The 18,190-nt window shown below is 36.0% G+C and overlaps 1 protein-coding gene across 1 annotated transcript in view; it reads right to left on the bottom strand.

Annotated features, from left to right (window-relative positions):
• Window positions 1-433: 433 nt before the first annotated feature.
• Window positions 434-18,190, bottom strand: part of LOC126092466 (pyroglutamylated RF-amide peptide receptor-like) — a 123,937-nt gene continuing 106,180 nt past the window's right edge. The window contains exon 7 of the mRNA XM_049908070.1: window positions 434-1,151. Within this exon, the coding sequence (XP_049764027.1) occupies window positions 1,112-1,151 (40 nt within the window). The 3' untranslated portion in view covers window positions 434-1,111. The remainder of the gene's footprint in view (window positions 1,152-18,190) is intronic.

Raw genomic sequence — 18,190 nt, 5'->3', positions numbered from 1 at the left:
AACATGGAAAATATTTAATGGTCTGAAAAGAAAAAAATGACATGGTTCTGCAATTATTATGAATCTCACAAGTTATGCCTTCTAGATTGTTTAAGGAGATTTTATTTATTAAACTATTTCGTGGACCTAAATTTAGAACTTCCAAAATAATGTTTAGTGTCAATATACAGTAAATCCTTTGCCAGTGTAAGATATCTAAATAGTTTTATTGGGGGGGGGGGGGGGGACTTTTTAAAGCTTTTTCTCTATGCCTCATTTCCATGAAATGAATTCTGACAATATTCATTTTTACAGTTAGTCTTCAAAGAATCATTACTCCCTTCTTGGGAAATAAGAATACTAAGTTTGACTGCCATTTGTCCAAAAGTTCCATCTGTACCAATATTTGCAACATGTAAAATGTTATTGTACACAGGTAAATTACAAACATCTCTATTTTATTTTAATTATTTATTTTGGTACAGCCAATACAATCTCAAGCACATACAGTAGACAACATTTACAATTTCATTTATCTAATACTATTTGATACTGGTACATAGTTTGCTCTATCAGGAACAGGTAGCACTCCATTAACACACATCATAAGAGTCTGAACAAATGTCAATATACTTTTAATTTACTAACAGCAAAATGTTTCCATACACCAACACAGATTCTCATTTAGCTAAAACATACTATATTGTTCCTTCCAGAAAAAAAGCCAACACTCCTTTTATTTCATACAGTCACACACAGCAAGAACACAGTAAGTGGAAAAAGTCTTGTACTTTCTTTAAAATAGTTTAGTACTAATCATGGAGCAGTGGCAGAATTACAGCCAGTCCCTTCTTGTTTAATAATTTATTTCAGAGAAGTATACTGAAATCCTTCAGAGTAACAGTTTTTATCCCATTATTCTTTTATCAGGCATTGCTTATTATATAATCACTTTAACATCTAGAAATTCTTCAGACTGTATTCACGAACTGGAATACATAGTATTTCTAGCACTTCATCACAATGTCAATGCAGGTCTCAACAAGTTACCAAATGTTCCCTTTGTAGACATGATAGACTCCATACAGTTTGTAACTCTTTAAAGTTCTTCTTCTTGCTCTTGGTTCCAATGTCACCTTTGATTTGCACTTACAGAGGTACTGCGTCCAAAGCTGTAACAGTTCATATGAGACACTTATAATAACAAAACACTGTGCAAATTGACACATGTATATTGTTATACAGTAATATTCAAACACAGGTGATAGCGATTTGCACTATAGTTTCATAAAATAATTTCTTCATGCTCTCTACCAAAAGGTTGAGGCCTACTCAAATAGGAGGAGCCAATATTAGCTGGCAGTTTCAAGAAAACAGCGCAATTAGCTGTGCACTAATTTTGCAATGTCACCAATAAGTATTGCATAGCAAGATAAATCAGTTGCTTTGTACATCAAAGAGAACATAAATTAGTATATGATTTTTCTGTGTCCATTAAAATAGCTAAGTCCAAAACAGCTGCAGTATGAGTAGCTGCAAAGTTTTCAAAAATAGAAAGAGTTAACCAATTTATTTTGCACACTTTTGTTCATGTTGGTGATTGTCCTCAAGGTGGAAAGTATCAACTCAACCTAAGAAAGTAGTAAGTCAAGCTGAGGAAGTCATAAAACATATACCTCCTACATATTTATTTAAGGTTACAGAGATACTAAATGTAACAAATAATTGTCATTGAAATTTTATACTTTCAGTTTTAATAAGTATAAAGTACTTTCACAATGGCTGTAGTCCATAATAAATGCTCATTTTCTGTATAAATTGAATATTCATATGAAAATCTAGGCTGTTCAATCAGTTTTACATTTGACTTCACATTGTATCTTCTCATGCCACAGCTGGAACAACTTTCCCTCTCCAAGATTTCCGTATTTTTCCTTCTCCCTGCTTCCAGTCTCTCCATTTCTGCTAACCAATTAACTACTCAGAATATTTGTGCACAGGAGATCATTGCTTTTGTTTTAATTTGTATCAATCCTGTTAAATTCTAACCATCTTACATTATTACACTAGAACTGGACGAAATTGGTCTAAGTCTTGACAGTTGAAGAAATATTTATCACATAACTTGGTTGAGAAAAGAGGAAAAATTACAGTGGAGAGTTACTAATCTCCACATTATTCTCCAGATTATTATATGGGATGACAGCCTGATATCTTCGTAGGTGATCTACACTTTGAACTGGGATTTTATTGTTGACAGCTTCTTTGGTGCTATTTGAGAGGACTAGGATATGCATTGACATCAGTTTTCTGTCAGAGAGGTGTATTCCATCTTCCCACATGAGATGCTGTCACTGGGGCTACCTGCTGTGATGTCTAAGAATTTTTAGCATATTCTAGCTGGAACCTGGATAAAGACCAGAAAAGTTTTGCAAAGTTTGCAGATTTTTCAATATATTTGCTGTGATGTCATTAGGAAAACATGGCTGCAAGCTGTCATGGTTGGTAGCTGCATTCTCCAAGTAGTTTTGGTTTCATGTATGTGTAGTGCTGTGATATGAGTTCTGTTTACTGCCTTTATACCCAATACTGAATTTCTAGTCAAGAGGCGTAATTATTCTGTTGCTCGTTACAGCAAATAATGTCCATTCTTCTGAGTCAGCTATTTATACATTTATTGAGCACATAATAAAATCTTTGAGTGATGAAACATCATCAGTGAAGGCTTTCTGTGACTTATCGAAGACATTTGATTGTCTCAGTCATAATGTTCTATTACAGAATTTAAGATTTCATGGAACACACAGCCCAGCAGATGCCTGGTTTACTTAAGAAACAATGGAGGAAGTTATATTAGGCTGTTCAGCTAATACAAAGAAAGAAATTGCATTGCGAGTCTTACAGGAATTGATCATTGGCCCACTACTATACTTGCTTTATGTTAATGACTTAATTTTAATTGAAGTAGGAAGCAGAATTAGTCCTGTTTGTAGATGAGACAATATTGTTGTGAAGCTGAGCAAAGAAGTATCAACAGAGAAAATAGTAAATGATGTTTCTGTGAAAGTCACTAAATGGTTTTGCACAAATGGGCTATCTTTAATCTTCGAAGGAACAGTTTTGTCTTGTCAAAAATATCACAGCTCCTATTAATGTGGTGTACCAACAAGAAGGAATAAACAGGGTAGAAAATCATAAGTTCTTTGCTGTGCATACTGTTGAAAACTTTAACTGGAAAAATTAGGTAATAGACCTGCTAAACCATTTAGGTTCAGCTACTTTTGCCATAAGAATAACTGCCAACTTGGAGATATAGATGTCAGTAAGTTAACATGTACTGCAAATTTTCATTTGTTGATGTCTAACAGTATGATATTCTTGGCTAACTCCTTCTGTAGGAAAAAAGTACTCATTGCACAAAAGAAAATAATTAGAATTATGTGTGGAATTCACACAGGTATATCTTGCAGGTATCTCTTTAAGCAGCTGGGAATATTAACCACAGCCTCATAGTACATTAATTCACTTATGAAATATATTATCAACAATCCATCTAAGTTTCAGAGTAACAGAGATACTCATAAGTATAACACTTGAGAGAAAAATGATCTGCATTAGCCTTTAATGAATTTAACTTTGGTACAAAAAGGGATGAAAACTCCAGAATGAATTTTCACTCAGCAGCAGAGTGTCTGCTGATATGAAACTTCCTGGCAGATTAAAACTATGCCTTGGTCTGTGACATGAACCTGGGACCTGTGCCCAGTGAGCTAAATGCTCTACCAATGGAGCTCCCTGAGCACAACTCATGACTCCTCCTCAAAGCTTTACTTCCACCAGTAACTCATCTCCTGCTTTCCAAACTTCAAAGAAGTTCTCTAGCAAAACTTGTGGGACTAGCATTCCAGGACCTGCAAGTTTCACAGAAGAACTCCTGTGAAGTCTGGAAGGCAGCAGATGATGTACTGGTGATAATTAAGCCATAGTGAGGTGTCATGAGATGTGTTTGGGTAGCTCAGCTGGTAGATCACATGCCAGAGAAGGCAAAAGTCCCAGCTTTGAGTCCTGGACCAGCACACAGTTTTGATCTGCTAGAAAGCTTCACCTATAAAACATGTTGACATACATCCATGGATACAAAATGTCTGATAGACATCAGAAATGTTTTCAAATGTAGTTTAAAGAGCTTCCTCATTTAGAACTCTTTCTGTATCATAGAAGTACTTAGTCATTAAAAAACTGTAAATGGGCAGCATGTAGGCATATAAATATTATTTTTCTATTCAGTTGTGTGTAAGTTTTCTATGCTTATTCTGTTAATATGTTCCATGTCATAACATTTCTTGTGAATTTTATCTATGGCTCAAGTAAATGACTATCTGGCAACATTACTTAAAAAACTTAGGATGTTATGTATAATCATATTTTGAAAAATTAATAGAACAGTGCGTGTAGGTGTCCTGCTGCAAACAGGTGGATAAAAAAAATTTATGTTCCAAATGCAATACACTCTTAATATTTCCTTGCTGATAACTACATGAGGCACTAGAAAAATGAGGTCTTAGGCTTGCCTGTAAGTACGGCACAGAAACCTAACACTGTTGTTTCACAGAAAATACACAACTGGGAGACAACACACAGAATGCTATATGAGATTATAACAATGAAGGAGACATGGTGACAAATTAATTTCTTATAATGTTAAAGTACAAGAAATTAATTTGTCCATTTAAAAAGGGAAATGGATAAGTTAAAGTTAGATATATTTGGAATTAGTGAAGTTCGGTGGCAGGAGGAACAAGACTTCTGGTCAGGTGAATACAGGTTATAAATACAAAATCAAATAGGGGTAATGCAGGAGTAGGTTTAATAATGAATCAAAAAATAGGAGTGCGGGTAAGCTACTACAAACAGCATAGTGAACGTATTATAGTGGCCAAGATAGACACGAAGCCCATGCCTACTACAGTAGTACAAGTTTATACGCCAACTAGCTCTGCAGATGACAAAGAAATTGATGAAATGTATGATGAGATAAAAGAAATTATTCAGGTGGTGAAGGGATACGAAAATTTAATAGTCATGCATGACTGGAATTCGACAGTAGGAAAAGGGAGAGCAGGAAACATAATAGGTGAATATGGATTGGGGCTAAGAGCATAACTTAATCATAGCTAACACTTTGTTCAAGAATCATAAAAGAAGGTTGTATACCTGGAAGAATCCTGGAGATTCTTAAAGGTTTCAGATAGATTATATAATGGTAAGACAGAGATTTAGGAGCCAGGTTTTAAATTGTAAGACATTTCCAGTGGAAGATGTGGACTCTGACCACAATCTATTGGTTATGAACTGTAGATTAAAACTGAAGAAACTGCAGAAAGATGGGAATTTAAGGAGATGGGACCTGGATAATCCGACTAAACCAGAGGTTGTACAGAGTTTCATGGACAGCATAAGGGAACAATTGACAGGAATGGGGGAAATAAATACAGTAGAAGACGAATGGGTAGCCCTGAGGGATGAAGTAGTGAAGGCAGCAGAGGATCAAGTAGGTAAAAAGACGAGGGCTATTAGAAATCCTTGGGTAACAGAAGAAATATTGAATTTAATTGATGAAAGGAGAAAATATAAAAATGCAGCAAATGAAGCAGGCAAAAAGGAATACAAAAAATGGCTAAGCAGGCATGGCTAGAGGACAAATGTAAGGATGTAGAGGCTTATCTCGCTAGGGGTAAGATAGATACAGCCTACAGGAAAATTAAAGAGACCTTTGGGGAAAAGAGAGCCACTTTTATGAATATACAAGATGGAAACCAATTCTAAGCAAAGAGGGGAAAGCAGAAAGGTGGAAGGAGTATATAGAAGGTCTATACAAGGGCAATGTACTTGAGGACAATATTATGGAAATGGAAGAGGATGTTGATAAGATGAAATGGGAGATAAGATACTGCGTGAAGAGTTTGACAGAGCACTGAAAGACCTGAGTCAAAACAAGACCCCGGGAGTAGACAACATTCCATTAGAACTACTGACAGCCTTGGGAGAGCCAGTCCTGACAAAAGTCTACCATCTGGTGAGCAAGATATACAAGACAGGCGAAATACCCTCAGACTTCAAGAAGAATATAATAATTCCAATCCAAAGAAAGCAGGTGTTGACAGATGTGAAAATTACTGAATTATCAGTTTAATAAGTCACAGCTGCAAAATATTAACACGAATTATTTACAGACGAATGGAAAAACTGGTAGAAGCCGAACTCGGGGAAGATCAGTATGGACTCCGTAGAAATGTTGGAACACGTGAGGCAATACTGACCTTACAACTTATCTTAGAAGAAAGATTAAGGAAAGGCAAACCTACGTTTCTAGCATTTGTAGACTTAGAGAAAGCTTTTGACAATGTCGACTGGAATACTCTCTTTCAAATTACGAAGGTGGCAGGGGTAAAATACAAGGAGCGAAAGGTTACTTACAATTTGTACAGAAACCAGATGGCAGTTATAAGAGTTGAGGAGCATGAAAGGGAAGAATCTGTATATTGAGCAAGCAGTAAAAGAAACAAAAGAAAAATTTGGAGTAGGTATTAAAATTCAGGGAGAAGAAATAAAAACTTTGAGGTTCGCCGATGACATTGTAATTCTGTCAGAGACATCAAAGGACTTGGAAGAGCAGTTTAACAGAATGGACACTGTCTTGAAAGGAGATCTTAAGATTTTTGGTGGTATCAGCAGTGGTTTCACAGATGAAAGCAGTTAACAAAGTGAGTCATCAAGTGGATGAACAGGTATGTGACTATCATAACACATATGATCACAGTGCATCAAGATTAAAGACATTAATGGAACCTACAACTTCAAATATAAAGTCAAATTGCTCTCAGAGGAATACAGACAGAGAAAAACTACTTACTTTTCTACAAGTTAACATATGTTGCATTAGGAATAAAATTTTAGAATTAGAACATTTATGTAACACTGAGCATGTAGATGTTATATGTGTATCTGAGCACTGGTTAACACAAGAACAAGTAAATATGTTTATTCCCCAAGGGTATGTTGTGGGAGACATGATATGTAGAAAACAGAGAAAGAATGGTGGGGTGGGAATTTTTGTCCAAGAAGGAATAATGTTTTCCAGAATTGATGTATCTACACACTCCTCAGATCTACATACTCCACATATGTAGAAAACAGAGAAAGAATGGTGGAGCGGGAATTTTTGTCAAAGAAGGAATAATGTTTTCCAGAATTTATGTATCTACATACTCCTCAGAGCTAGATGGGGAGTTGAGTTGTGTAAAACTAATGAATGAAAATATAGTGGTAGTTAGTCTATATAGGTCACCAGATGGTGATGTAAATTTGTTTATTGAAAAATGTGAATTAATAATTTAAAAAATATTGAAGAGTAAAACGAGAATTGCTATATGTGGTGATTTCAACATAGAAATGGTAAACACACAGAGACCAGTTGCTAGGACATTTTTGAATATGCTAAGATCATTAGACCTCTATTGTACAAATAACTGTGCCACACGTAAGAATGCCTGTATAGACAATATTATTGTGAATTTCCATAGGGAGAATTTTACAGTTAGACTTGCAGGAAGTGCACTTGCAGATCATGAGCCACTACTCCTTACACTCTGTAAGAGGCAGCCAGTTAAAACTGAAGAATCTAAAGTAGTAGTGGTACGAAGACAGAAGGAAGAGTACATAAATATGTTTGTTGATAGATTAGGAAGTGCAGATTGGGACTTTATATATAATTGTCAATATGGAAAAAGGGAAGCTGAAATTAGCTTTGGTAACTTCTTTAAAAAGTACACAGATTTATGGTATTCTTGCTCACCAGTAAAAAAAATTAGATATCCAAATGAAATGAAAAACAAAAGTCTGAACTGGTTCACACAAGAGCTAGTAGAAATTAGAGGAAACTTGCATATGCTGTACCAGACGCATAAACAAGCCTCTGACCAAGGGGCAGAACAGAGTGTGAACACTCATAGGTCATATCGGAAATGCAAAAAATACTACAAAGCTAAACTTCTTCTGGCAAAAAAGCAAGCAGTGGAGAACTATATAGAAAGAGCTCCCAATAAATGCAAGGCAGCCTGGCAAATAATAAAACAAGTGAATACACCGAAATGCACAGAAACAGCTCTGCTTGATCCTGAAGAATTAAATGAGTACTTTTTAAACTCAGTTACAGAAATAAATAACAGTATCAAAGCAACAAATAAATCTGCAATGAACCTTGTTGGAACACCACTGCCTGTTAACCTGGGATTTCAATGGAGGGCTGTCACACCTGCCGATGTTATAAAAGCTGTATCCAAATTTTCAGGTTCTACAAGTATGGACTGTTATTGGTTATCAAATAACATAATTAAAAAGACAATACACTCAATTGCCAAACCATTAGCTTATATTTTTAATAAATGTGTAGAATTTGGAGTTTTTCCGGATGCACTCAAGGTATCAAAAGTTGTCCCAGTTTTTAAAAAAGGAGACAAACATCTCCCCCAAAGCTACAGACCAGTCTCCATTGTTCCAATATTCTCAAAGTTATTTGAGGTACTGATACACACACAAAAAAAGCAACTTCTTTGAAAAACACAATATCCTATGTAACAATCAATTTGGCTTTCGAAAGGGGAACAACACAAAAGGGGCCATCTTGGAAATCATTGACCCAACCTTAACAGCTTTTGAAAATAATAACATGGTATCACTGGTATTGTGTGACCTAAGCAAAGCTTTCGATTGCATTCCTGTTGACATACTACGGGGGAAACTAGAGATTTATGGGGTGAGAGGGAGCACTTTATCTGTGATAAATTCTTATTTAAGTAACCGAAAACAATTTGTTTCAGTCAGAAATTTAAATTCTTCCATCATGGAAATCAGCACAGGTGTACCACAAGGTTCTATACTTGGACCCTTCTTCATTGCCGCTATTAATGACTTACCTAAAAATGTAGCCTGCCCTGTTGTGTGTTATGCTGACGATACAACACTACTTACCACACATCAGAACATTTCAGATCTGAATAACCTAACAAAAGGAACACTAGATAAGGCCCTGGGCTGGGTTGCAGCCAATAAGCTCCTATGCAGCCCTGACAAAACACAACATCTTCTAATGGGAACATCAAATGAAGTAGGCAATAAGTCGGTAAAACTCTTAGGTATTCACATTGACTCAAAACTATTTTGGGAGGAACATGTCAATCACGTATGTGAAAAAATATCTCGGGTGGCATACCTTCTCTTGAAACTAAGGGAGGTAGTGAGCTTGGAATACCTCATGGTGACATACTTTGGGCTATTCCAGTCACATATTTCATATGGTCTGATTATATGGGGGCACTCCCCTCACATCAAAAACGTTTTGAAATTACTAAAAAAAGTCATACGTATAATATGTAAAAGTGGTCATAGGGAGCACTGTCGTCCTCTTTTTTCCAGACTCAGAATACTTAAAATTATAAATCTATACATCTATGTGTCTGTACTCTATATTAAAAATAATATTTCAGAATTTATTGCCAGAAGGGAAATACACAAACACAACACCAGGGCTAGCGGTAATTTAGACATACCGCGCCACAGATTAGCGAGAACAGGAAATTCCCACAAAGTTAACCCACTCAAAATGTTCAATAAACTGCCAGTTCATATTCAGTCTATGGATACAAATTCTTTTAAAATTAAGTGGTACAGCTGGCTGTCAGATCTTCCATTCTATGACATTAAAGAATTCTTTGAGATGCCTGAGGAGACTATAAGCATTTAAAAGTTGTCTGTAATTAAACATATTATTTTGTGCTGTGGTTAATCGTGTGTAATTACAAAGTTTATGCTATAAACAATAAAATACCATATTATATTAGATTATAAGATTGCTTGTTGTGTTAACTTTTAAAAGGTATCCTTTGTAATTTGGTACACTGTCATGCTTCAAATGTATTCTATAATGTATTGACAGAAGTTTATTTTATTATTCTGTATGTACTAGTACATCTCCTGTGACAAAGCCAACATCATTGTAAAATGATCTGTGGTGAATAAAATTCTTGATTCTTGATGAACGTCAACAAAAGCAAAACGAGGATAATGGAATGTAGTCGAATTAAGTCGGGTGATGCTGAGGGAATTAGATTAGGAAATGAGACGCTTCAAGTAGTAAAGGAGTTTTGCTATTTGGGGAGGAAACTAACTAATGATGGTCGAAGTAGAGAGGATATAAAATGTAGATTGGCAATGGCAAGGAAAGCGTTTCTGAAGAAGAGAAATTTGTTAACATTGAGTATAGATTTAAGTGTCAGGAAGTCGTTTCTGAAAGTATTTGTATGGAGTGTAGCCATGTATGGAAGTGAAACATGGACAATAAATAGTTTGGACAAGAAGAGAATAGAAGCTTTTGAAATGTGGTGCTACAGAAGAATGTTTAAGATTAGGTGGGTAGATCACGTAATTAATGAGGAGGTATTGAATAGGATTGGGGAGAAGAGTAGTTTGTGGCACAACTTGACTAGAAGAAGGGATCGGTTGGTAAGACATGTCCTGAGGCATCAAGGGACCACAAATTTTGCATTGGAGGGCAGCGTGGAGAGTAAAAATCGTAGAGGGAGACCAAGAGATGAATACACTAAGCAGATTCAGAAGGATGTAGGTTGCAGTAGGTACTGGGAGATGAAGAAGCTTGCACAGGATAGATTAGCATGGAGAGCTGCATCAAACCAGTCTCAGGACTGAAGACCACAACAACAACAACAATGTTAAAATAGCATTAACAAAATTCTTCTCTAAGTTAAGTGTCTCTTTTCTTGTTTTTACGTGTGTGTGCTTCATGAACATTAAATGGGTCATTTTTGCTCATATTTCTTATAGTATATTATTCAGAATTTATAAGTACATTCTTACAATTTCATTTTACTTGTAGGTCTCTAAAAAAAGAGAGCATGACATAGATATGAGATTAGCATGAAAAAAAGTCTTAATGACTTTTTATTTGTTGAACATGGCTTTGTATATATCTTATTTTCAAGTAAATGATATGAATATAATAGAGGGAAACATTCCACGTGGGAAAAATATATCTAAAAACAGAGATGATGAGACTTACCAAACAAAAGCGCTGGCAGGTCGATAGACACACAAACAAACACAAACATACACACAAAATTCTAGCTTTCGCAACCAACGGTTGCCTTGTCAGGAAAGAGGGAAGGAGAGGGAAAGACGAAAGGATTTGGGTTTTAAGGGAGAGGGTAAGGAGTCATTCCAATCTTGGGAGCAGAAAGACTTACCTTGGGGGAAAAAAGGACGGGTATACACTCGCACACACACACATATCGATCCACACATATACAGACACAAGCAGACATATACAGAGGCAAAGAGTTTGGGCAGAGATGTCAGTCGAGGCAGAAGTGCCTTAAAACCCAAATCCTTTCGTCTTTCCCTCTCCTTCCCTCTTTCCTGAAGAGGCAACCGTTGGTTGCGAAAGCTAGAATTTTGTGTGTATGTTTGTGTTTGTTTGTGTGTCTATCGACCTGCCAGCGCTTTTGTTTGGTAAGTCTCATCATCTTTGTTTTTAGATTTATTTTCAAGTAAGTATCACAAAAGCAAATGACAAAGATAAAAATGGAGGAGGAGGAGGAGGATATTGCACATATAGTTGGGAAAGCATGAATAGGTAAATAATAAAACATAACTTATGTAAGGAATAAGATGTCAATGTTTCTACAGCTAAGCAAAGTTATAGGTTTACTATGCTCAGGATCCAGTCCATGGTAAAACTGTTTTAGACTGCAAAATATTAGAGTAGGTGTCATCAACCAACTATCTGGTTTGTTAAATTGGACTTGATACTAATGAAGAATAGAAACAAAGCTGGTCACATGTAAATATATAAGATCTCTTCTAAAGTAATGGGAATGTTATAATTTTGTGTGTCGTATTAGTCAGTCATGCAATTTTCCCATTGTCATGTTGTTAGCCACATCTGAAAAGTATTTGTTGCAACTAAAATCATTAAGGATTCATTTTAATTTGGACTTCTCTATTTCTTTTATTTTATTTTCTCATGCACAGTGAAATTTGAATTATACTAACAATAAAGTAACAATATGTTATATCCCAAAGGTCATAAAGCTATTATGATCTCAGTAACATAGTTGGTTTAGAACGTCAGCTAATCTTGCTGTAAACTGAATTTCATGACCAGATATTGCTATTCTCCTTGGTTTTTCACCCTACTTAGAGTGTGGTTGTTGGTTCTTCAAGCAGTTTATCATTTTCATTCATGAAGTATATGGGTTTTAATCAAATTATGAAGATATTTTTATCTGGTCTTTCATCTTAAGTCCAAAAAATTTTTGAGGTCCTTTCAATTACTTTGTATGGGCCCTCATATGGAGGCTCTAATACTTTCTTCACACTGTCAACTCTTACAAACACATGTGTTGAGTTGCTGAGGTCCTTGTGCATGAATGTGTGTTATATTTGCTTCATGATGATACTGTATAAGTTTCAAATGATTCATATACTGCTTCAGTTGTGAAAAAAATTGAAGTATGGCTGCATCCCTTTTTGTGCCTTACTCTCAAAAAATATCACTCATTACTCTGATAATCCATTTCTGCAATTGTAGAATTAATGTTTTCACTAATGGACATTGAAAGTCAAGAATGATTACAGGTATTATTTGAGTACATTTAGCAGCTGATGGACACAGATGGCTGCTTTAAGTGCCCAATAAAATCTTTCACTTTTTCCATTTGATTGAGAATGATTTGCAGTATTTTGGGTTTGGTTGCAACCACATATTTTTAATAGCACTTGGAACAGCTCAGAGTTAAACTGTGTTCCACAGTCAGTCACTATTTGGTATGGCATTCCAAGTCTAGTGATCCAACATCTGAAAAATGCTTGTGCTACTGCTTCCTCTTGTATGTGTCTTGAAGAGGTATCACCTCCATCAAGTTTGTAACTCCATCAGTGCATGTTAAACAAGAATTATATTCATCAGAAGGAGGCATTGGTTCTATTTAGTCAAGGAGAGTTATTCTAAAGTGTTCCTCATTCCTAGGAAAGTGACTTGTGCTTGAGCATGTCATAATATCTTGTTTTTCTGACAAACAGTACATGATTCCACCCAATTTGAGACACAATTTTTGTATATTGATCCAGACAAGCCTTGCTGAGATCATGTTTACAGTCATCTTAAAGCCTGGATCAGCCAGATTATGATAGTGTTGGAAAATGGGATGACTAAATGGTTCTGGAATATAAGGGCAAATAATTTGTGTCGATGCATCACACTACCATTGTTTTCCTCCATGTGTCAAGTGGTATTTTGGTTTAAGTTCAGACTTACATCATGTGCCAGATTTAAAATAATAATGGCAATATTCACTGTTTCTATTGAATTTTGCTCTCTTTCTACTTGTACTGTGTGATCTTGGCCTTCTTGCTTAACCTCATTTTTCAATTCTTCAATTCTTAAGAGAATATCTTAGACTGACATGGAAGATGACAATAAAGTGGACTGAACTGATGCAGTTTGAACATCCTCAACAGATTGCATTCCGACCATACAATTTGCCATTTGAGATAGCTTATACAAGGTGGAATCCAAAATTTTCGGTACTGGTGCTGCCATCTGGAAAGTAGTAGTAGTAGATCTTTGCACCACAAGGTGGTGAGAGCTGCATATCTGATGAGTCAGCATGTGGAGTGGCATTCAGCTGGGAGGATGTGTTGCATGTCCACAGCGATTTCCGTAATACTCTGTGTTTGGTGTGTGGTGATTTTATGATGGATCCGCGAACAGAACAGTGCATGTGTACCAAATTCTGTGCGAATCTCTGGAAAAATGCTGTGGAGACCCTTGAAATAATTCAACAAGTGTTTGGGGGACAGAGCATGAGCTGTACATATGTGTTTGAGTGGCATGTTTGGTTCAGGGCCGGCCGTATAGAAGTCAAAGATGATGCTCACACTGGAAGGCCCATTGCCAAACTTCAACAGCTGGTTCATGCGGATCGAAGTTGAACCATTCAAGACCTTGCAGATGAAGTGGGTATTGGTTATGGGACACATCAACGAATGTTGACTGATGGGTTGGGCATTGTCACCGCAACATTTGTGCCAAGGATCTTGACTGCTGATCAGAAGGTAGAAAATGTCCAGTGACAATGGCCTGAACTTTGGCATCAAGGGTACTAGCTGCTGCATCATGACAATGCACTCTATCACATGTCCTTGCTCACTGTACTTGCCAGATCTGGCACCTTGCGACTTCATGCTATTCCCATAAATGAAGCTCAAATTGAAAGGCCATCAGTTCAACACTCTAGAGAGGATTCAAAAGACATTGCTGGTGGTGATAAACAGAACAGGACTTCCAGAAAACGTATGACCAGTGGCAGAAGCGCTGGGATCAGGGTTTGGGTCATGGTGACCATTAGTCCAAAGGTAAGGTTTTCAACAGATGGCAGCACCAGTCTCAAAAGTTTTAGATAGCACCTCATTCACTGTTTTGCCCGATGTAACTAAAGTACTTTGAATACTACAAAAAATTTTGTGAAGCCAAAGTGTTTTTAAGATCATGACAGACTCATCTGTACCAGCATAGCCACACATTTTTCTTAATAATTAGCTTTGCATTACCAAGTTCTAAACCTCTCATTCTTCACTTGCTTTAAATATGGTGAAAAGTCATTCTTTAAAGAGCATATTTATTGTTCTCATCACTTGTAAATATATTTTCAATAAATTTTGGCTGAGCGAGCAAATAGCTATACCAGGGATCGTAAATTGCACTTTGGCTTGACAAAACCAGATGTCTGGTTTATTCACCCAAAATAGTTTAAAGCTTACCTTATCGATTTCTAGCTTATATTCAGGATTATTCACTTCATGTCCATTTTCTATTGACATTTTTGCATTTTCTTAAACACAGTGTGTGACAAATTTGTACTATAAAAATCATGTTGCAAATGTCTTTATCTAATCAATCACATCAGGGTCACCAGTTTATTGCACAGTACATTCATTAAGGACTGAATTTAACATGGACTTTTATTTTATTCTATTTTCTCATGTGCCATGAAAAATGAATTATAATAACAACAGAGTAAGAACATTCTTTTTTTGTTAAATCCCGAAGATCATAATGCTATTATGATAACTTTATCTTGACAAACATTTTACAAAAACATACAAATGAAAATAGTAATTTGTCATGTTCCCACATCTGTATAGTGTTAGCCATATTTGATATTCAGTCAGTTTTAAAAAAGTTACATATGTTTTGATAGTACTGGCCATTATTTATTTTGTATAAAAATGAGTCAGAGAATGTGTATTACATTTTGCTATAAGAATGGAATAAAGTACAGCAAAGTTTGCTTGTTGAAGTCTCCTATGAGTGAAACATTTGATTACAAGTGATGTAAGTATTTCAAAGAATGCCATTGAGACACTGAAGATGGTGAGTACCACAGATACCTCAGTACACCACCAGGTGAAGAAATTGTGAAAAAAAGTGAAAAACATGTTTATCAGCAATGCCAAATTGCAATCAGAGAACTCTCTGATGATTTTGGCATAGAAATTAGATCATGCTATGAAATTTTTTGATGTTTCGGGTATGAAATGTGTGACAATAAAGTTGAATTTTGAGAGTGGAGGGAAAAAATGTGGTGAAGGCAAGGACTCACAAGATGAAGTCAGTATCAATGCAGAATTACTGACATATGTCATAACAGGTAATGAAACTTGGATTTATGGATATGGCATCAAAGCTAAGGCCCATTCATCCCAGCAAGAGAGAGAGAGAGAGGGGGGGGGGGGGGGGGGGGAGACAGAGAGAGAGAGAGACTCAATAAGTGTAGTGAAGTGTGAAGTTATGCTTGTGTGTTCTTTGATTTTAATGAGATAATGCACCATGAGCTCTTGCCATAAGGTCAAATCAGCAATAAAGATTACTGCATACAAGTTCAACTTTGGTTGCATGAAGCACTCTGGTGGAAAGAAAAACCTACATTTGTGGTGAAACAATTCAAGGCTTTTGCCATATAATAATGTGCCTGCTCACACTTTGTTGCTTGTTCATGGATATTTGGCCAATAGCAATACTGTGATGATGCCCTGGCCTATATTCACCAGACATGTGACTCCATCTGTTCCCGAAAATACGGGAAAATTTTGCTGAGAGAGCCAAATGATATCTCAAAGGTTGAGTTCTTGAAGAGTTTTTAGGAGTGGAAAGATCACAGTTGTATGCGACTCATATATATTGGAGCCATTTTGTCAAGCATAACATTGATGTAGATGAATAAATAAAAGTCTTTCCAGAAAAAACAAAACTTTCCAGTATCTTTCAGACACAAGACTTTTTGTGGCACTAACCACAAAATATTCAAGAAAAAACTGGCAATATAGGAGAATAAAGTTGTATGCAACTGTGTCCCTTCCACTCCTTTTATATGGGAGTGACAGCTAGGTGCCAAAAATGAAAGTAATATGCTGCATACACAACCCACAGTCCAGAAATGAAATTTCTAAGAATGAAAGAGGTTATTCTAAAACTAATATGTAACAAAAGAAACAATAATGTTATTACTAGAGGTTGAGGCAGTCCACAAGAAATTAAATAAATATTGCAACAGCTGATGTGAACATATATAAAAGATGGCTCATAAAAGACTTTCCAAATTAGGTTTAGATTGTAGATCATATGGGAAAAGAAGCATCAGGAAACTTAAGGAGAAGTGAAAGGCATTTGTAAAGATGGAACAGGCTTAAAAGCCTAAACCAATAAATTACGAAGGAGATGTAGAAGAAGAAGAAGAAGAAGAACAATGTTGACAGGATAAAGCAGTTAAGAAATAATTAACAGAAAGAATGTGAGGAAAAGGAAAACACAGAAGGCTGAGGGAACTACAGAAGGGTGGAAAAGGACAGATGATGAAACTTCCTGGCAGATTAAATCTGTGTGCTGGACCGAGACTCAAACTCAGGACCTTTGCCTTTTGCAGGTAAGTGCTCTACCAATTGAGTAACCAAACATGACTCATGACCTGTCCTCACTGTCAGTGCCTCATCCCCTATCTTCCAAACTTTCCAAAATTTCATTCAGGACAGATGATGTTGAAAGAACAGACAAAGAGAATAAACATAATATAAAAAAGTTAAAATTCTAGAAGACACCAATGTAAGAATGATAGGACAGGGTTAAGTTACTGGGTGTAGTCAGTCCAGATGGCCTGTGTGGTGTGATAGGTGTGCCGGAATCATGCTGTAGAGCATGCTTGACACCTGGGCACTACACATCCCCAAGGCAGAGTGTTCTTATGTGTGCATTCTTCCATTCTGCTTAAACATGTACATAGCTCTCAGTGTTTAACCAGGTAGTGCAAAAGATGTAATCAGCATCACAGTAAAGGCCTGCTGGAATGCTTAAACATTTTCATTGTACATGGGGAAAACAATGGTGACAATATGTTAATAATATATCTACAGCACTCAGATGGTTAAGGTGTGAAGGTGATAAATGGTTATATAATCATGGTGATAAAATTGTAACAATAAAATATCAATCACTTATGCTTAAAGCACAAAGCAGAAATACTATATGACAGAATTATAACTAATGACTCAATCACAATATTTAAGCAGACCTAGTGTAAAGAATACTGGAAAGAAATATCAAAGACAGCATAGATGAAATATGTATCTACTTTTTATGAGAATCCTATCTTTCTGTAAAGCATATAGGCTAAAATTAAACAGACTGTTTGGTAAAATTGGGATTAAGGTAACTGCTGACAAGATGAAAGAATTCGAAGGACAGGTTGTAATAAAGAGTTTACAGTATTGTGAAATGTCCTAAAGCTAAAGGCACGCACTGACAAAAAAACTCTTCAAGAAAAAAGCAAGTATGATCTGAAGCATAATTACAAAAAGAACAAACAAAACAGAGAAGTGAGGGAAATTATGTAACTGCTCAATAGATGTTTGAAAAATGATGACATTTAAATTTCTGCTTGCCAAATTCAGTCCAAATACTGGTAAAAAATTTCTAATGCCAGCACATTATATTTAGTCTGGTATACACTGCGTACAGTCCCTCAAGAGATTACAAAAATCATAAAGCCACTAAAAGTTGTAAATCATCTCACTATAATAGTGT

Source organism: Schistocerca cancellata, chromosome 7, assembly GCF_023864275.1.
Source record: "Schistocerca cancellata isolate TAMUIC-IGC-003103 chromosome 7, iqSchCanc2.1, whole genome shotgun sequence".
NCBI lineage: Eukaryota > Metazoa > Arthropoda > Insecta > Orthoptera > Acrididae > Schistocerca > Schistocerca cancellata.
This window is presented reverse-complemented; position numbering and strand designations above follow the sequence as displayed.